This window comes from Hyla sarda, chromosome 11 (assembly GCF_029499605.1).
Source record: "Hyla sarda isolate aHylSar1 chromosome 11, aHylSar1.hap1, whole genome shotgun sequence".
NCBI classification, from domain to species: domain Eukaryota; kingdom Metazoa; phylum Chordata; class Amphibia; order Anura; family Hylidae; genus Hyla; species Hyla sarda.
Genome location: NC_079199.1, coordinates 44,319,694 through 44,332,802, shown reverse-complemented (window position 1 = coordinate 44,332,802; position 13,109 = coordinate 44,319,694). Strand labels below are relative to the sequence as shown.

The 13,109-nt window shown below is 45.0% G+C and overlaps 1 protein-coding gene across 5 annotated transcripts in view; it reads left to right on the top strand.

Annotated features, from left to right (window-relative positions):
- The window catches only part of KCNH5 (potassium voltage-gated channel subfamily H member 5), a 403,943-nt gene that overhangs the window by 297,866 nt on the left and 92,968 nt on the right, over positions 1–13,109 (top strand). For 4 of the 5 annotated variants that reach the window (XM_056545665.1, XM_056545664.1, XM_056545662.1 and 1 more), the window contains one exon: positions 6,543–6,757. In XM_056545665.1, the coding sequence (XP_056401640.1) occupies positions 6,543–6,757 (215 nt within the window). The remainder of the gene's footprint in view (positions 1–6,542; positions 6,758–13,109) is intronic. The other variant, XM_056545666.1, reaches the window with a different exon arrangement.

The window sequence follows — 13,109 nt, the reverse complement described above, 5'->3', positions numbered from 1 at the left end:
TGTCATCTGCGGGGGAACTTTGCAACAAAGGGCCTCATTTACTAAGAGTTTCGGGTTTTTACTAGTGGGTAAAGTTGTTTCAGACTTGCCGGATTCCTCTCTATTTACTATTGGGAAAAGTCGGGAACATTTTCTGACCAGCTTTTTCTAGGTCGATATTTCCAGCCATTTACCCACAGGATTTTCTGTGAATTCAATAGTAAATCGGTCAGGTTGTGAAACCACGCCCCCTTTTGGACCAGCCACGCCCCTTTTCGGGTTTGTTGGGTTTTTTAGGCACACTGTTACGCCGAGTGCTCCGGGTCCCCGTTCCTCCCCGGAGCGCTCGCCTCATCCTCGTTGCTGCAGCGCCCCGGTCAGATCCACTGACCGGGTGCGCTGCGGTACCGCCTCCAGCCGGGATGCGATTCGCGATGCGGGTGGCGCCCGCTCGCGATGCGCACCCCGGCTCCCGTACCTGACTCGCTCTCCGTCGGTCCTGTCCCGGCGCGCGCGGCCCCGCTCCCTAGGGCGTGCGCGCGCCGGGTCTCTGCGATTTAAAGGGCCACTGCGCCGCTGATTGGCGCAGTGGTTCTAATTAGTGTGTTCACCTGTGCACTCCTTATATCTGATCTCCTCCCATGCACTCCCTTGCCGGATCTTGTTGCCCTTGTGCCTAGTGAAAGCGTTCCCTTGTTTGTTCCTAGCCTGTGTTCCAGACCTCCTGCCGTTGCCCCTGACTACGATCCTTGCTGCCTGCCCCGACCTTCTGCTACGTCCGACCTTGCCTTTGTCTACTCCCTTGTACCGCGCCTATCTTCAGCAGTCAGAGAGGTTGAGCCGTTGCTAGTGGTTACGACCTGGTCACTACCGCCGCAGCAAGACCATCCCGCTTTGCGGCGGGCTCTGGTGAATACCAGTAGTGACTTAGAACCGGTCCACTAGCACGGTCCACGCCAATCCCTCTCTGGCACAGAGGATCCACCTCCTGCCAGCCGGCATCGTGACAGTAGATCCGGCCATGGATTCCGCTGAGGTGCCGCTGTCAAGTCTTGCCGACATTTCCACGGTGATCGCCCAGCAAGCCCTAAAGATCACCCAACGAAATCACCAGCTGGCATACTTGACCACCGTGACACTGCAACTTCAGTCACAGATACAGCAGCTGCTGCCGCAGATACAGCAACTTCAGTCACAGACACAGCAGCTGCAACAACCATCTCCTCCGCCGGCTCCTGCAACTCCTCCGCAGCAACCGGCCGCTCCTAACCCCTGCTTGTCCCTGCCGGACAAATTTGATGAGGACTCTAGACTCTGCCGTGGTCTCCTTTCTGGAAAGGCCTTGTCTGGGGCCACACCGCTCTGGGACCGCAATGATCCTGCCACAGCCACAGTCCAGTCCTTCTTCGCTGAGGTCCGTGGTGTCTTCGAGGAGCCTGCCCGAGCTTCTTCTGCCGAGACTGCCCTGCTGAACCTGGCCCAGGGTGTTTCTTCCGTTGGCGAGTACGCCATTCAGTTCCGTGCTCTTGCTTCCGAGTTGTCCTGGAATAGTGAGGCTCTCTGCGCGACCTTTAAAAAAGGCCTATCCAGCAACGATAAAGATGTTCTGGCCGCACGAGAAACTCCTGCTAACCTACATGAACTCATTCATCTTGCCACTCGCATTGACATGCGTTTTTCCGGATGGCGTCTGGAGCTCCGCCTGGATATGGACTTTGTTCGCACGAGGCGTTTTTTCTCCCCGGCTCCTCTCTCCTCTGGTCCTCTGCAATCCGTTCCTGTGCCTCCCGCCGTGGAGGCTATGCAAGTTGACCGGTCTCGCTTGACACCTCAAGAGAGGACACGACGCCGCATGGAGAATCTTTGCCTGTACTATGCCGGTAACGAACACTTCCTGAAGGATTGTCCTATCCGTCCTCCCCGCCTGGAAAGACGTACGCTGACTCCGCACAAAGGTGACACAGTTCTTGATGTCAACTCTGCTTCTCCACGCCTTACTGTGCCTGTGCGGATATCTGCCTCTACCTTCTCCTTCTCTACTATGGCCTTCTTGGATTCCGGATCTGCAGGAAATTTTTTTTTGGCCTCTCTTATCAACAGGTTCAACATCCCTGTGACCAGTCTCGCCAGACCCCTCTACATCAATTGTGTTAACAATGAAAGATTGGACTGTGCCGTGCGTTACCGCACGGAACCCCTCCTAATGTGCATCGGACCTCATCACGAAAGAATTGAGTTTTTGATCCTCAGGTTCTTTGGACCCAAGAAGAGGGGGAGACCCAAGGGGGGGGTACTGTTACGCCGAGCGCTCCGGGTCCCCGTTCCTCCCCGGAGCGCTCGCCTCATCCTCGTTGCTGCAGCGCCCCGGTCAGATCCACTGACCGGGTGCGCTGCGGTACCGCCTCCAGCCGGGATGCGATTCGCGATGCGGGTGGCGCCCGCTCGCGATGCGCACCCCGGCTCCCGTACCTGACTCGCTCTCCGTCGGTCCTGTCCCGGCGCGCGCGGCCCCGCTCCCTAGGGCGCGCGCGCGCCGGGTCTCTGCGATTTAAAGGGCCACTGCGCCGCTGATTGGCGCAGTGGTTCTAATTAGTGTGTTCACCTGTGCACTCCTTATATCTGATCTCCTCCCATGCACTCCCTTGCCGGATCTTGTTGCCCTTGTGCCTAGTGAAAGCGTTCCCTTGTTTGTTCCTAGCCTGTGTTCCAGACCTCCTGCCGTTGCCCCTGACTACGATCCTTGCTGCCTGCCCCGACCTTCTGCTACGTCCGACCTTGCCTTTGTCTACTCCCTTGTACCGCGCCTATCTTCAGCAGTCAGAGAGGTTGAGCCGTTGCTAGTGGTTACGACCTGGTCACTACCGCCGCAGCAAGACCATCCCGCTTTGCGGCGGGCTCTGGTGAATACCAGTAGTGACTTAGAACCGGTCCACTAGCACGGTCCACGCCAATCCCTCTCTGGCACAGAGGATCCACCTCCTGCCAGCCGGCATCGTGACACACACACTGTCGCACACTGGGGCAGACTGGCGCAGACACGTCTCAGACAGAATAAACAGACAAAAGCTGGTCGGTTTCAGCTTAGTAAATGAGGCCCATAGTGTTAAATAAGAGTTCGCTGTCCCTGCAGCGCCATCACAGGAGAAATGAAGCATTACACGGTTCTCAATAAACTCAATGGGCTGTCAATATATTGAATGGACTTGTTGAGTCCTCTAGAGTGAGAGATCATATTTGTTGCCACTCTTCACTCTAAATAGTAGTGAGCAGTCCTATCCTGGAGACCACCCCTCTATTAACCTTGGATGTTTAAAGGGGCACTTCGGTGGGAAAAAAAATAAATGTAATCGACTGGTGCCAGAAAATTAAACAGATTTGTAAATTAGGAAAAAGAAGGTGTAGCTCACTCAGTGGGTAAATATACCTGAGGTGAACTGGTGTTACCTTCACCCAAAGGTCTATACAGTACAGAAAATAAATTAGTTGATAAATCAACTAGGTACCAGTCCTCAAGGTATATGTAAGGAAAAGCTGGAGAAATAAGGACAATAGAAGAAGATCCAGGTATTAATTAAAATACAATAAATGTATTAAAAGGTGATGGTGTTCGCTGGTATCTAGTGTCCCTGCAGGGCCCTTGCATAGGACAAAGAACCAAGCGTAAATAGTAAAAAATAAAAAATTGTATAATATCAATAGATCAATGATTCAATAAAAAGAAAAAACTTGCATCTATAATTCAATATCACATATTCAATGCTAAAATCAATAATGATCAGTTATCAGTGTGCTTTCACTGCTCAGTCTCTTAAAAGCACAAAGTGATGCCTGGAGCTGAATACACTATATCAAATAGCAGATTATTGTAACAGTTGCGGTCATAGTATGTGGAGATATTAAGTATCCACTCTCAATAAACAATGTATCAGCCGTTGGTAGTACAGTATAACAAACTGTCTCACAGATTCACTTGATGAAATGTGAAGAATAGGGAGAATAACCGAGTCTGGTGCACAGCACCACTCACCACCCTTACGGCCGCTGGTATTGCTGGTATCGACAGAGGAGCTGTTTCAGTGATGTGGCACGGAGGTGTCAGGCCTCCGGCAGTAACAGTCTATGTCTCCTGTGTCCGGCAACGTTGTGTATAGCGCTATGGGTAGCGCTGGAGATGTCTTCTTTGCAAGGTCCGTGGCTGGCACGGATGGCACCGGCCTTGCAGGTATGCCGAAGGTCCTTGGTTGGTGGAATAAAGCGGTGTGTTCAGGGCAGCGGTCGGAGTGTGTGCGGCGTGCCTCATGTAGTTAAGCGCTTATGCGCGTGTAGATTCTACGCGCGCATAAGCGCGCATACCACGAGATCTGCACCGCTAAGATTCCAACTACAGCAAAAGATCACGGGAGCGGCTATCATTCACACTGGTCTGTGGCAGGCAGACCGCCGTGGTGACACATGCCAGCGTCTTTTCACCACCCGAGATTTGCGGACCTCATCAGTTGTCCTCAGGAGACGTTACAGTGGGACTCTATTCAAGCTGGTAATTATTAACCCACCCATTCCTTTCAATATATAAGGATTCTATATCAGTTACGGGACTTTAACACATCTCTGGATTTTCTGTTACCGGACTATTGAAAGTGACATATTTTACTATATCTTTTTTTATATTCTTTATATTTTTGTATAAATACTAAATATTGGTGTTTATTATATATTGCAAGTGTATGTATTTCTTTTCCTCGGCACAAGGGCCCTGTGCAACGAGGCTAAGTTACATCAATTGACATTTTATATATTTTAATAAAATTGTATCCTATATTTGAAGCACGATCCAGCTATTTATTTATATTATTTTGCATCCATGTATCGGGCAACTGGTACTAGTCTTGAGGGGTTGGTTACTGTTTGAAAATATTGTTTTAAATTTCCAGCACCTGGTGTAGGTGCACAATCTCCTTACCTCGGCTAGTTAATTGTGAGCTGCACAATCTCCTTGTTTTTTAATTTACAAATCTTTTTAACTTTCTGGAGCCAGTTGATATTTTAAAAAAAGTTTTTTTTCCTGGATAACCCCTTTAAGTGCTTGTTTTTGTGTAAAAAAAATGTTTACTTTTTTAATGGAACCATTTTGGGATTCACCTAACTTATTGATTAATTTTAAATAATAATTTTCTAAGGGGATAATGAAAAAAATTGATTATATTTGTGTTTTAAATTAACACTTTTTACTGTGCAGTAATAATAACATTACAAATGTAATCTGTCGGTCACTATGATTACAGCAATACCACATTTATATGGATTATTTCTTTTAAGTTTTAGTAGTTAAGCACAATAGAAACATTTAAAGAGAAAAAAAATTTGCCACATGCCAAGACCCATAACTTTTTTTTTTTTTTTTTTTTTTTTTTCTTGAAGGAGCTGGTTGGGGGCTTGTTTTTTGTGGTACATATGACTTTTTGATCACTTTTTTAAGTTATTTTTTGATAGACAGATTAGCAGATTGTATAATCTGTGTTTTTAAATCACTTTATTTTATATTAATAATAATATTTTATTATTTCATTTTCAATAAAAGTTACATTTTAATCCTATGACACTTGACATTGGAGGGATTGATAGACCCCTAGGGGTTATCTGTTGCAATGCCTTCTGCACACTTCTATAAAGCTAGGAAATTAAACAATGCATAACCAGGACAACAGGTATTGTTCCACCCCCTAACCCCTGTATAGGACTGTCAGCCGTTTTGATGGCTTTTACACTGACTCTTTTAATGACAGGGAATATAGAGTTCTGTATTACAAGAATTGAGCTCTGACCCCTGAAAAGATATATAAAAACATATGACAGAAAGCTGAATGTAGAATAATTTTGTTAGAAGTTGTAAAAGACAGAATCATGTTTATACAAATGGATGTAGTACAAAATGTTACAATCCCTTGTGAAACAAGTCAAGTACCTTGAATTTTCTTTTTATAATGTTAATTCCATGGTAATATTGAATTATTAAAGGAGTAGTCCAGTGGTGAAAAACTTATCCCCTATCCTAAGGATAGGGGATAAGTTTGAGATCGCGGGGGGTCCGACCGCTGGGGCCCCCTGCGATCTCTCTGTACAGGGCCCCGGCTCTCTGCCGAGATAGCGGGTGTCGACCCCCGCACGAGGCGGCGGCCGACACGCCCCCTCAATACATCTCTATGGCAGAGCCGGAGATTGCCGAAGGCAGCGCTTCGGCTCTGCCATAGAGTTGTATTGAGGGGGCGTGTCGGCCGCCGCCTCGTGCGGAGGTCGACACGCCCCCTTCCAGCGGGCTGTCGGGGCTCCGTACAGGAGATCGCGGGGGGCCCCAGGGGTCGGACCCCCCGCGATCTGCAACTTATCCCCTATCCTTAGGATAGGGGATAAGTTGCTCACCACTGAATCACCACTGGACTACTCCTTTAAATGTTAGGGTGTTGAAATTCAATTTAATAATTACGTGATCTTAATTACGAGAAAAAAAAAAAAAAAGGAAATGTCAACTGTTCCCCTTATAGCTGACTTTGACCTTTCTCTTTCAGCTCTCCTTTATGCAACTATTTTTGGAAATGTGACCACCATTTTCCAGCAAATGTATGCCAACACCAACCGTTATCATGAGGTGCTGAATAATGTCCGTGACTTCCTCAAACTCTACCAAGTTCCTAAAGGCCTTAGCGAAAGGGTCATGGATTACATTGTATCAACGTGGTCCATGTCGAAAGGCATTGATACAGAAAAGGTACGAGTCCATGAGGTAAACGTTCAAAAATTCTGCATTTCAATTTTAAACACTTAACCATGTTCATGTCCATAACTCACCATCTACTAATAGGAATACCATTTCTATGAAGCAAACGGTTGTGTGGAAAGTAGCAATAAGTACTATTCTCTGTCAACTACTGAAGGATCTGTATGACCAGCCATTAACCTTATTTTGTTAGTATGAAGTGTAGACCTGTAGGTTTCAGCTGTCGTGACTCGTGAGCAATGTGCAGACCCCCGGTTAGTTTGTTTTTTGCCCTTCTTGGTATTCTTAGAAGCAGATATTCTTGTAAGTTTATTCTTATGATCAACAAATGCTAATATTTGGGAAAATGTATATGGCCACACAATGTCAAATCTGAACCAAGTAGCTTGGAAAGAAGCAAGGTCCCTTTGCTTTTACAATATTTGCTGAGCAAGTCTAGAACAATGCAATATCTTATTGTTTTACCCCAGCGTTTGCATACAAAAAGAAAGTTTGTGCAAATGACTACAAGTGATAGAAATATCTGTGGAAGGCCACTGTAGGTCAACCTTTATTCCTCAAAGTGATGATCCAACCTAGAAGTATTGTAATAATTACGTTGGAATGTTATATTTTACACTGGAGATGTAGACCCTATAAGCTACACCCTCTAAATTTGGAGCTGGTAGACTAGAATGTGCATTCTAAGGAATCTCCCTGTTCTAAAATCTGCAAAGTGGTATGGACTTTCCCAGTCAGATTTCCAGGTTATGGTTCTCAGAGTTTTAATTGACTGATGGCAGGAAGATTGAAATAGCAGTAGTGCAGTCAACAACAGAAAAAAAGGTTAGTGATCAGAAAAATGGTCAATGAGGCAGCAAGTAAGGGGATGAGATAGAAGCCTAGTCAGGAATCATCAGGTAAGAACCAGAAGTAAAACAACAAGGTGAAATATCCAAGGGTCAAATGGTAGCAAAATCCAGGAAGTCAAAGCCAAGTACAAGTAGAATATGGGAGATGGACGTAGTAGTGTAAGGCCAAATGGGAGTTGAAGTACTCCAGATATACTTATTGGTATCATGGTAGCTTTATGGCCATAGCTAAACCCTGGGCACCAGACATGGGAGCCCTACACATATGAGAGTAGTCTCTGTTCCTGGGGCACTCTATAGTGATATCTGGGTGCAGGTGCGGCCTTTATGTTAAGTGCAACTCGGACCCAACACATGTGTAAACTTGACCCATAAACAATAACTTTACTTAAGAAAATTCCTCTGTGCAAGCCAATACAGGAAACCGTTTGTTAAGGCACATGATAATGACAATGGTTTTGGCTATAGTGTAGCTTTTAGTGAGGGCAGTTTTTTAAGTCTCTAGTGTTAGCTTCAAACCCTCTTTAGTGTAGCTTTAGGAATGTAGTGCAGAAATAGTTTAAAGGAGTTATCCAGGAAAAATTTTTTATATCAATTGGCTCCAGAAAGTTAAACAGATTTGTAAATTACTTCTATAAAAAAATCTTAATCCTTTCAGTACTTATGAGCTGCTGAAGTTGAGTGGTTCTTTTCTGTCTAAGTGCTCTCTGATGACACCTGTCTCAGGAACTCTCCAGAGTAGAAGCAAATCCCCATAGCAAACCTATTCTACTCTGTGCAGTTCCCAAGACAAGCAGAGAAGTCCACTAAGAGTCCAGAAGATGCATGTTACGCCGAGCGCTCCGGGTCCCTGCTCCTCCCCGGAGCGCTCGCGGCGTTCTCCCTTCTGCAGTGCCCCGGTCAGACCCGCTGACCGGGAGCGCTGCACTGATATTCGCGATGGGGATGCAATTCGCATAGCGGGACGCGCCCGCTCCTGAATCGCATCCCAAGCCACTTACCCGTCCCTGGCTGTCATGTTCTGGCGCGCGCGGCTCCGCTCTCTAGGGCGCGCGCACGACAGCGCTCTGAGATTTAAAGGGCCAGTGCACCAGTGATTGGTGCCTGGCCCAATCAGTCTGATTAGCTTCCACCTGCTCCCTGTCAATATTACCTCACTTCCCCTGCACTTCCTTGCCGGATCTTGTTGCCTTGTGACAGAGAAAGCGTTTAGTGTCGTCCAAAGCCTGTGTTCCAGATGTCCTGCTATCCTCATTGACTACGAACCTTGCCGCCTGCCCTGACCTTCTGCTACGTCTGACCTTGCCTCTGCCTAGTCCTTCTGTCCCACGCCTTCTCAGCAGTCAGCGAGGTTGAGCCGTTGCCGGTGGATACGACCTGGTTGCTACCGCCGCAGCAAGACCATCCCGCTTTGCGGCGGGCTCTGGTGAAAACCAGTAGCAACCCTAGAACCGGTCCACTGACACGGTCCACGCCAATCCCTCGCTGACACAGAGGATCCACATCCAGCTAGCCGAATCCTAACAATGCAGAAGATCACTTGCTGAACTTCTCTCTTCTGACTAAAACAAATCTTAGAATATAGGTTTGTAGTAGATACCACTTACCCATTGACTAAATGCAGCTTGTGGGCGTATATTTCCTTCACACAATGCCATGGCTCATATTAAATGATCCAGAGCTAACTTGAGTAACAGTGGAACTAGAACTGGATGCATTGGCGCAGCCAGGGTTAATTAAGCTTCTGCACAACAGGCTTGCTAGCAAAGAGAAGCTCACAGGAGCTCCCTCACTGAGTTGGGTTAAGACTGACAAGACTGGTTCAAGCCCTCTGGGTATAGAAGGTTGGACTTGGAGACTCCTCCCACAAAACTTTCTAGAGGCTTGTAGAAGCCTTTGGGAGATGTTGATCATGACTTTTAAAGATTTCCACCAGAGCACCAATGGCAGCCCAGAGAATGTAAAGGGAAGCTGACAGATGGTTCACCCGCACTAAACCAAATACATGTGGTATAGTGCGGGTGAACTGGATTACAATGAGTCATCACTTACCCGGATCCACAGTCTAGTTTGAGAGATACTCGTTGTATTAGCCTCCATTGCTAATACCTGGCTTTGTGCAATGGAGTCAGGACCTAGCATACCCAGCATGCCGAGTCCTGCCTCCATTGTGCAAAGACAGATTGTGGATTCAAGTAAGTGATACCTCATTGTAATCTAAATCACTCGCACTCTAACCCTGTGTATTGCATTTAGTGGGGGTGAATGTCAGCTTCTTTTTAACTATTGCACAACCATATACCTCAGTGTATGCACACATCAAGCAGCATAAAGGCATACAGTACATATTAATCATGTTTAGACTCATAGTACCATGGGCAGGATTATACTGACTGGTGAATCTAATGCCGCACTACAACCTATATTCTTCAGTAGCAGGTAGGTCAGGTATTGGGATACTGCAAAAACAAATATATATATAAATCAGCAGCTGAGGTGGTAGAGCTGGTGTTTTCTTCAAATCACCCACCAGGGTCAATGACAGCAGGAGGTGACTATTGCCATGACATCTCAAAGCAGAAACCAAAGAGCATTTGGAGAGCCTTGGCCAGGAATTGTGAAGCAGTACAGACATAAGATGTGGTATTGCAGAGGTTAGCCAGTGAGGACCTGGCACTGGACCGGGGAGAGGTGAGTAACACAAAGAATTGCATTCATTTAAATTCTCATTATCAGAAATTCTCCTCATATAAATAATATTCAGAGGGGTCACAAAAAGTTTCCAATTCCCAGCTGTTGACCTGAAGGCACCAAGAGCATAATATATGCCACTCCGCACTCTCTCAGTATAATGCTGAAGCAGAATGTTATAATGTGCTGACGGTCACGGCAATAGCTTGACATCTCCTACAGGGCAACAGAGATTAATTATATCTTCCCTACAAATCTACACATATAAGTAATATCATATGCAATGATCAACAGAGACCATGAAGATTCATACCAGAGTATAGGGCAGGGATACCAGTCCTCTCGCACAGGTTGAGTTTAGCCTGACATCTTATGATGCAGTAGGTGCCAAACTAAGACTTGTTAGTTGCTGTCATTTGCACAGCAGTATATTGTGTTTCTTAGGTTAGATGGGGACAAGATGATTTTATAACAAGGAAGTGTTATGAATAGATATAGAAGATTTGAGTGACAAGGTAGGGTTTCTAAAAAGGAATCCTATAACAATGATCAATCTATGTTCTTGTAAAGCTTGTGTTAAACCTCTTATCTAGAGATACACCAGGTGCCAAACCAAGACGTGTCTCTTGCTGCCATTTTAGGAGCAGCTTTGGCTAGAAGGTAGGGGCTCTTTTGAGGAAATCTCATAATGAAAATCAGATTGGGACCCTCATTTAGGGACTGGGTTTGCTATGCAGGATAAAATGGCCTGATGTTAGTTTCCCTATCAACCCTCTTTCCATGACCCTTGGTCCCATCCCCTTGTGAACAACAGTTCCTCTGGTGACAGAAGTTCTACTCTACGGTATATACACTATTGATACTAGTAAGACTTCTAAATGTTGAGCCTGTTAAATTGTATATTTTACAATATAACCATAGACCTGAAGAAACTGTTTATTAGACAGCCAGACCTCCGGTGATTTCATACCAGCTTCTGTAAAATATCCGGAGATAAAAAACAGTCTAATGAACACTGTACCTGTCCCCACAACAATAGAATCTGAAAACTATTCAACACCAACAAAGGGGAATATTTATCTTGTATATTTGATGAAGTTGCGTGTCACTTGGGAAGATCATTCTTCACCACCTTCCTGAGCTTCACTGAGTTTTGCACTTAGCCATTAATTACAATCCATTAATTTTGTTAACATTAAATATCTAAAGAGGTTACCAGCCAACCCTGTATTGTCCCGCAGATGTTTAGGTATATTGGAGTTCAAATGATTTAAGACATCCATTAGTCCACAATGCTCTAAAGGGCCTAATATGGGGATTTTTTAAGGACAAACACCAATCTGGAGTTACATAATATAGTTGAAAGAAAGAATGTATGTCTTTCAAATTCAAGTGAGACGCAGGGAGGGTGTGAATGAGGTGAATCGGTAGACATTAGTACATAAAAAGGAGAAATAAAATCCTCCTTATCCCAAATAAATATCAGCATTAGTGTTGGGCGCGAATATTCGCATTTCGAATTTTTATCGCAAGTTTGTGAATATTGCGAATATATTCGCTATATATATTCGAAATTGCGAATATTCATTTTTCCGCATATGCGCATATTCACATATGTGACTATTCGCATTTGCGTATATTCGCATATGTGAATATTCGCATATGTGAATATTCGCATATTCCTTCTTTTCACTTGTGGGCTAATTAGAATGATGCAAATACACTTGTCAGCGGTTATCAACAACATCCCTAGCAACTTATTGTAAAGTTGCCCACCCCCTCACTGTTTTCTTCCTCGAATACGCGCATATGCGAATATAACGAATACATGAAATTCGCGAATAAAGGACGAATATTCATCTATGTATTCACGAAATATCGCGAATTCGAATATGGCCAATGCAGCTCATCACTAATCAGCATTCAGAAAAATAATTCTATATATTTACATAGTGTATGTAAATGAGCTCTTCTCCAAAAGGAAAAAGAACTTTCATTAGATAAACCCGAGAAGCTCATGGTGACTCTTCCTTTTGGAGGAGATGGTGAAAGTATGAGATGTCTCTTTTCCTTTTGCAGTAGAGATAATCTTTTTTTTATCCATGCAACAATGACTAAATAACTTTCCATGCACCATTAGATCTCTTCAATGAGAATTAGCACATGCTGTCAATTGATCTAGTCATATGTATTTTTATTTAGAATGTCGCCGATGTGAATACCTTAGTTAGAAATGTTGCAAAAAAACGTGCTTGACCAACAAACTACATTTTTGTTCAGATATGGCTTTTTCCTGTGAAAAGTAAAAATACCACTCTTTCCTCCTTGTGATTATAATACATCTATTCCTGGGGAAAATTTCTTACTGATCCTACCATGACCAGACTTAAAAAATTGATTTGAGAATGGAAGTGGCAGCACTCCGTGGTGTGATAAAAGAGGATTACGTGGAAATTAAAAAGACATGTAAGTCGCTCACCTGATAAGGTTGTGTACCCACATACACAACAATGGTGAGCGTGTGGTCTAAAAGTGTCCACAGCCCTCTGGCCTGTACTGGTAATTGGGAGAGAAAAGCTTCAAAAGAGATGCCGGCTCCACGTGGCGCAGGACGCAGACAGCAGGTAGGTAAAAGCCAAGGTATTTTATTTCTCAGAAAGCATTCTGGGAAATAAAATACCTTGGCTTTTACCTACTTGCTGTCTGTGTCCTGCGCCACGTGGAGCCGGCGTCTCTTTTGAAGCTTTTCTCTCCCGATTAAAAAATTGATTGATAGCGTTAGATCAGAGGAAGGGCTGACAATGGCACCAACAAAA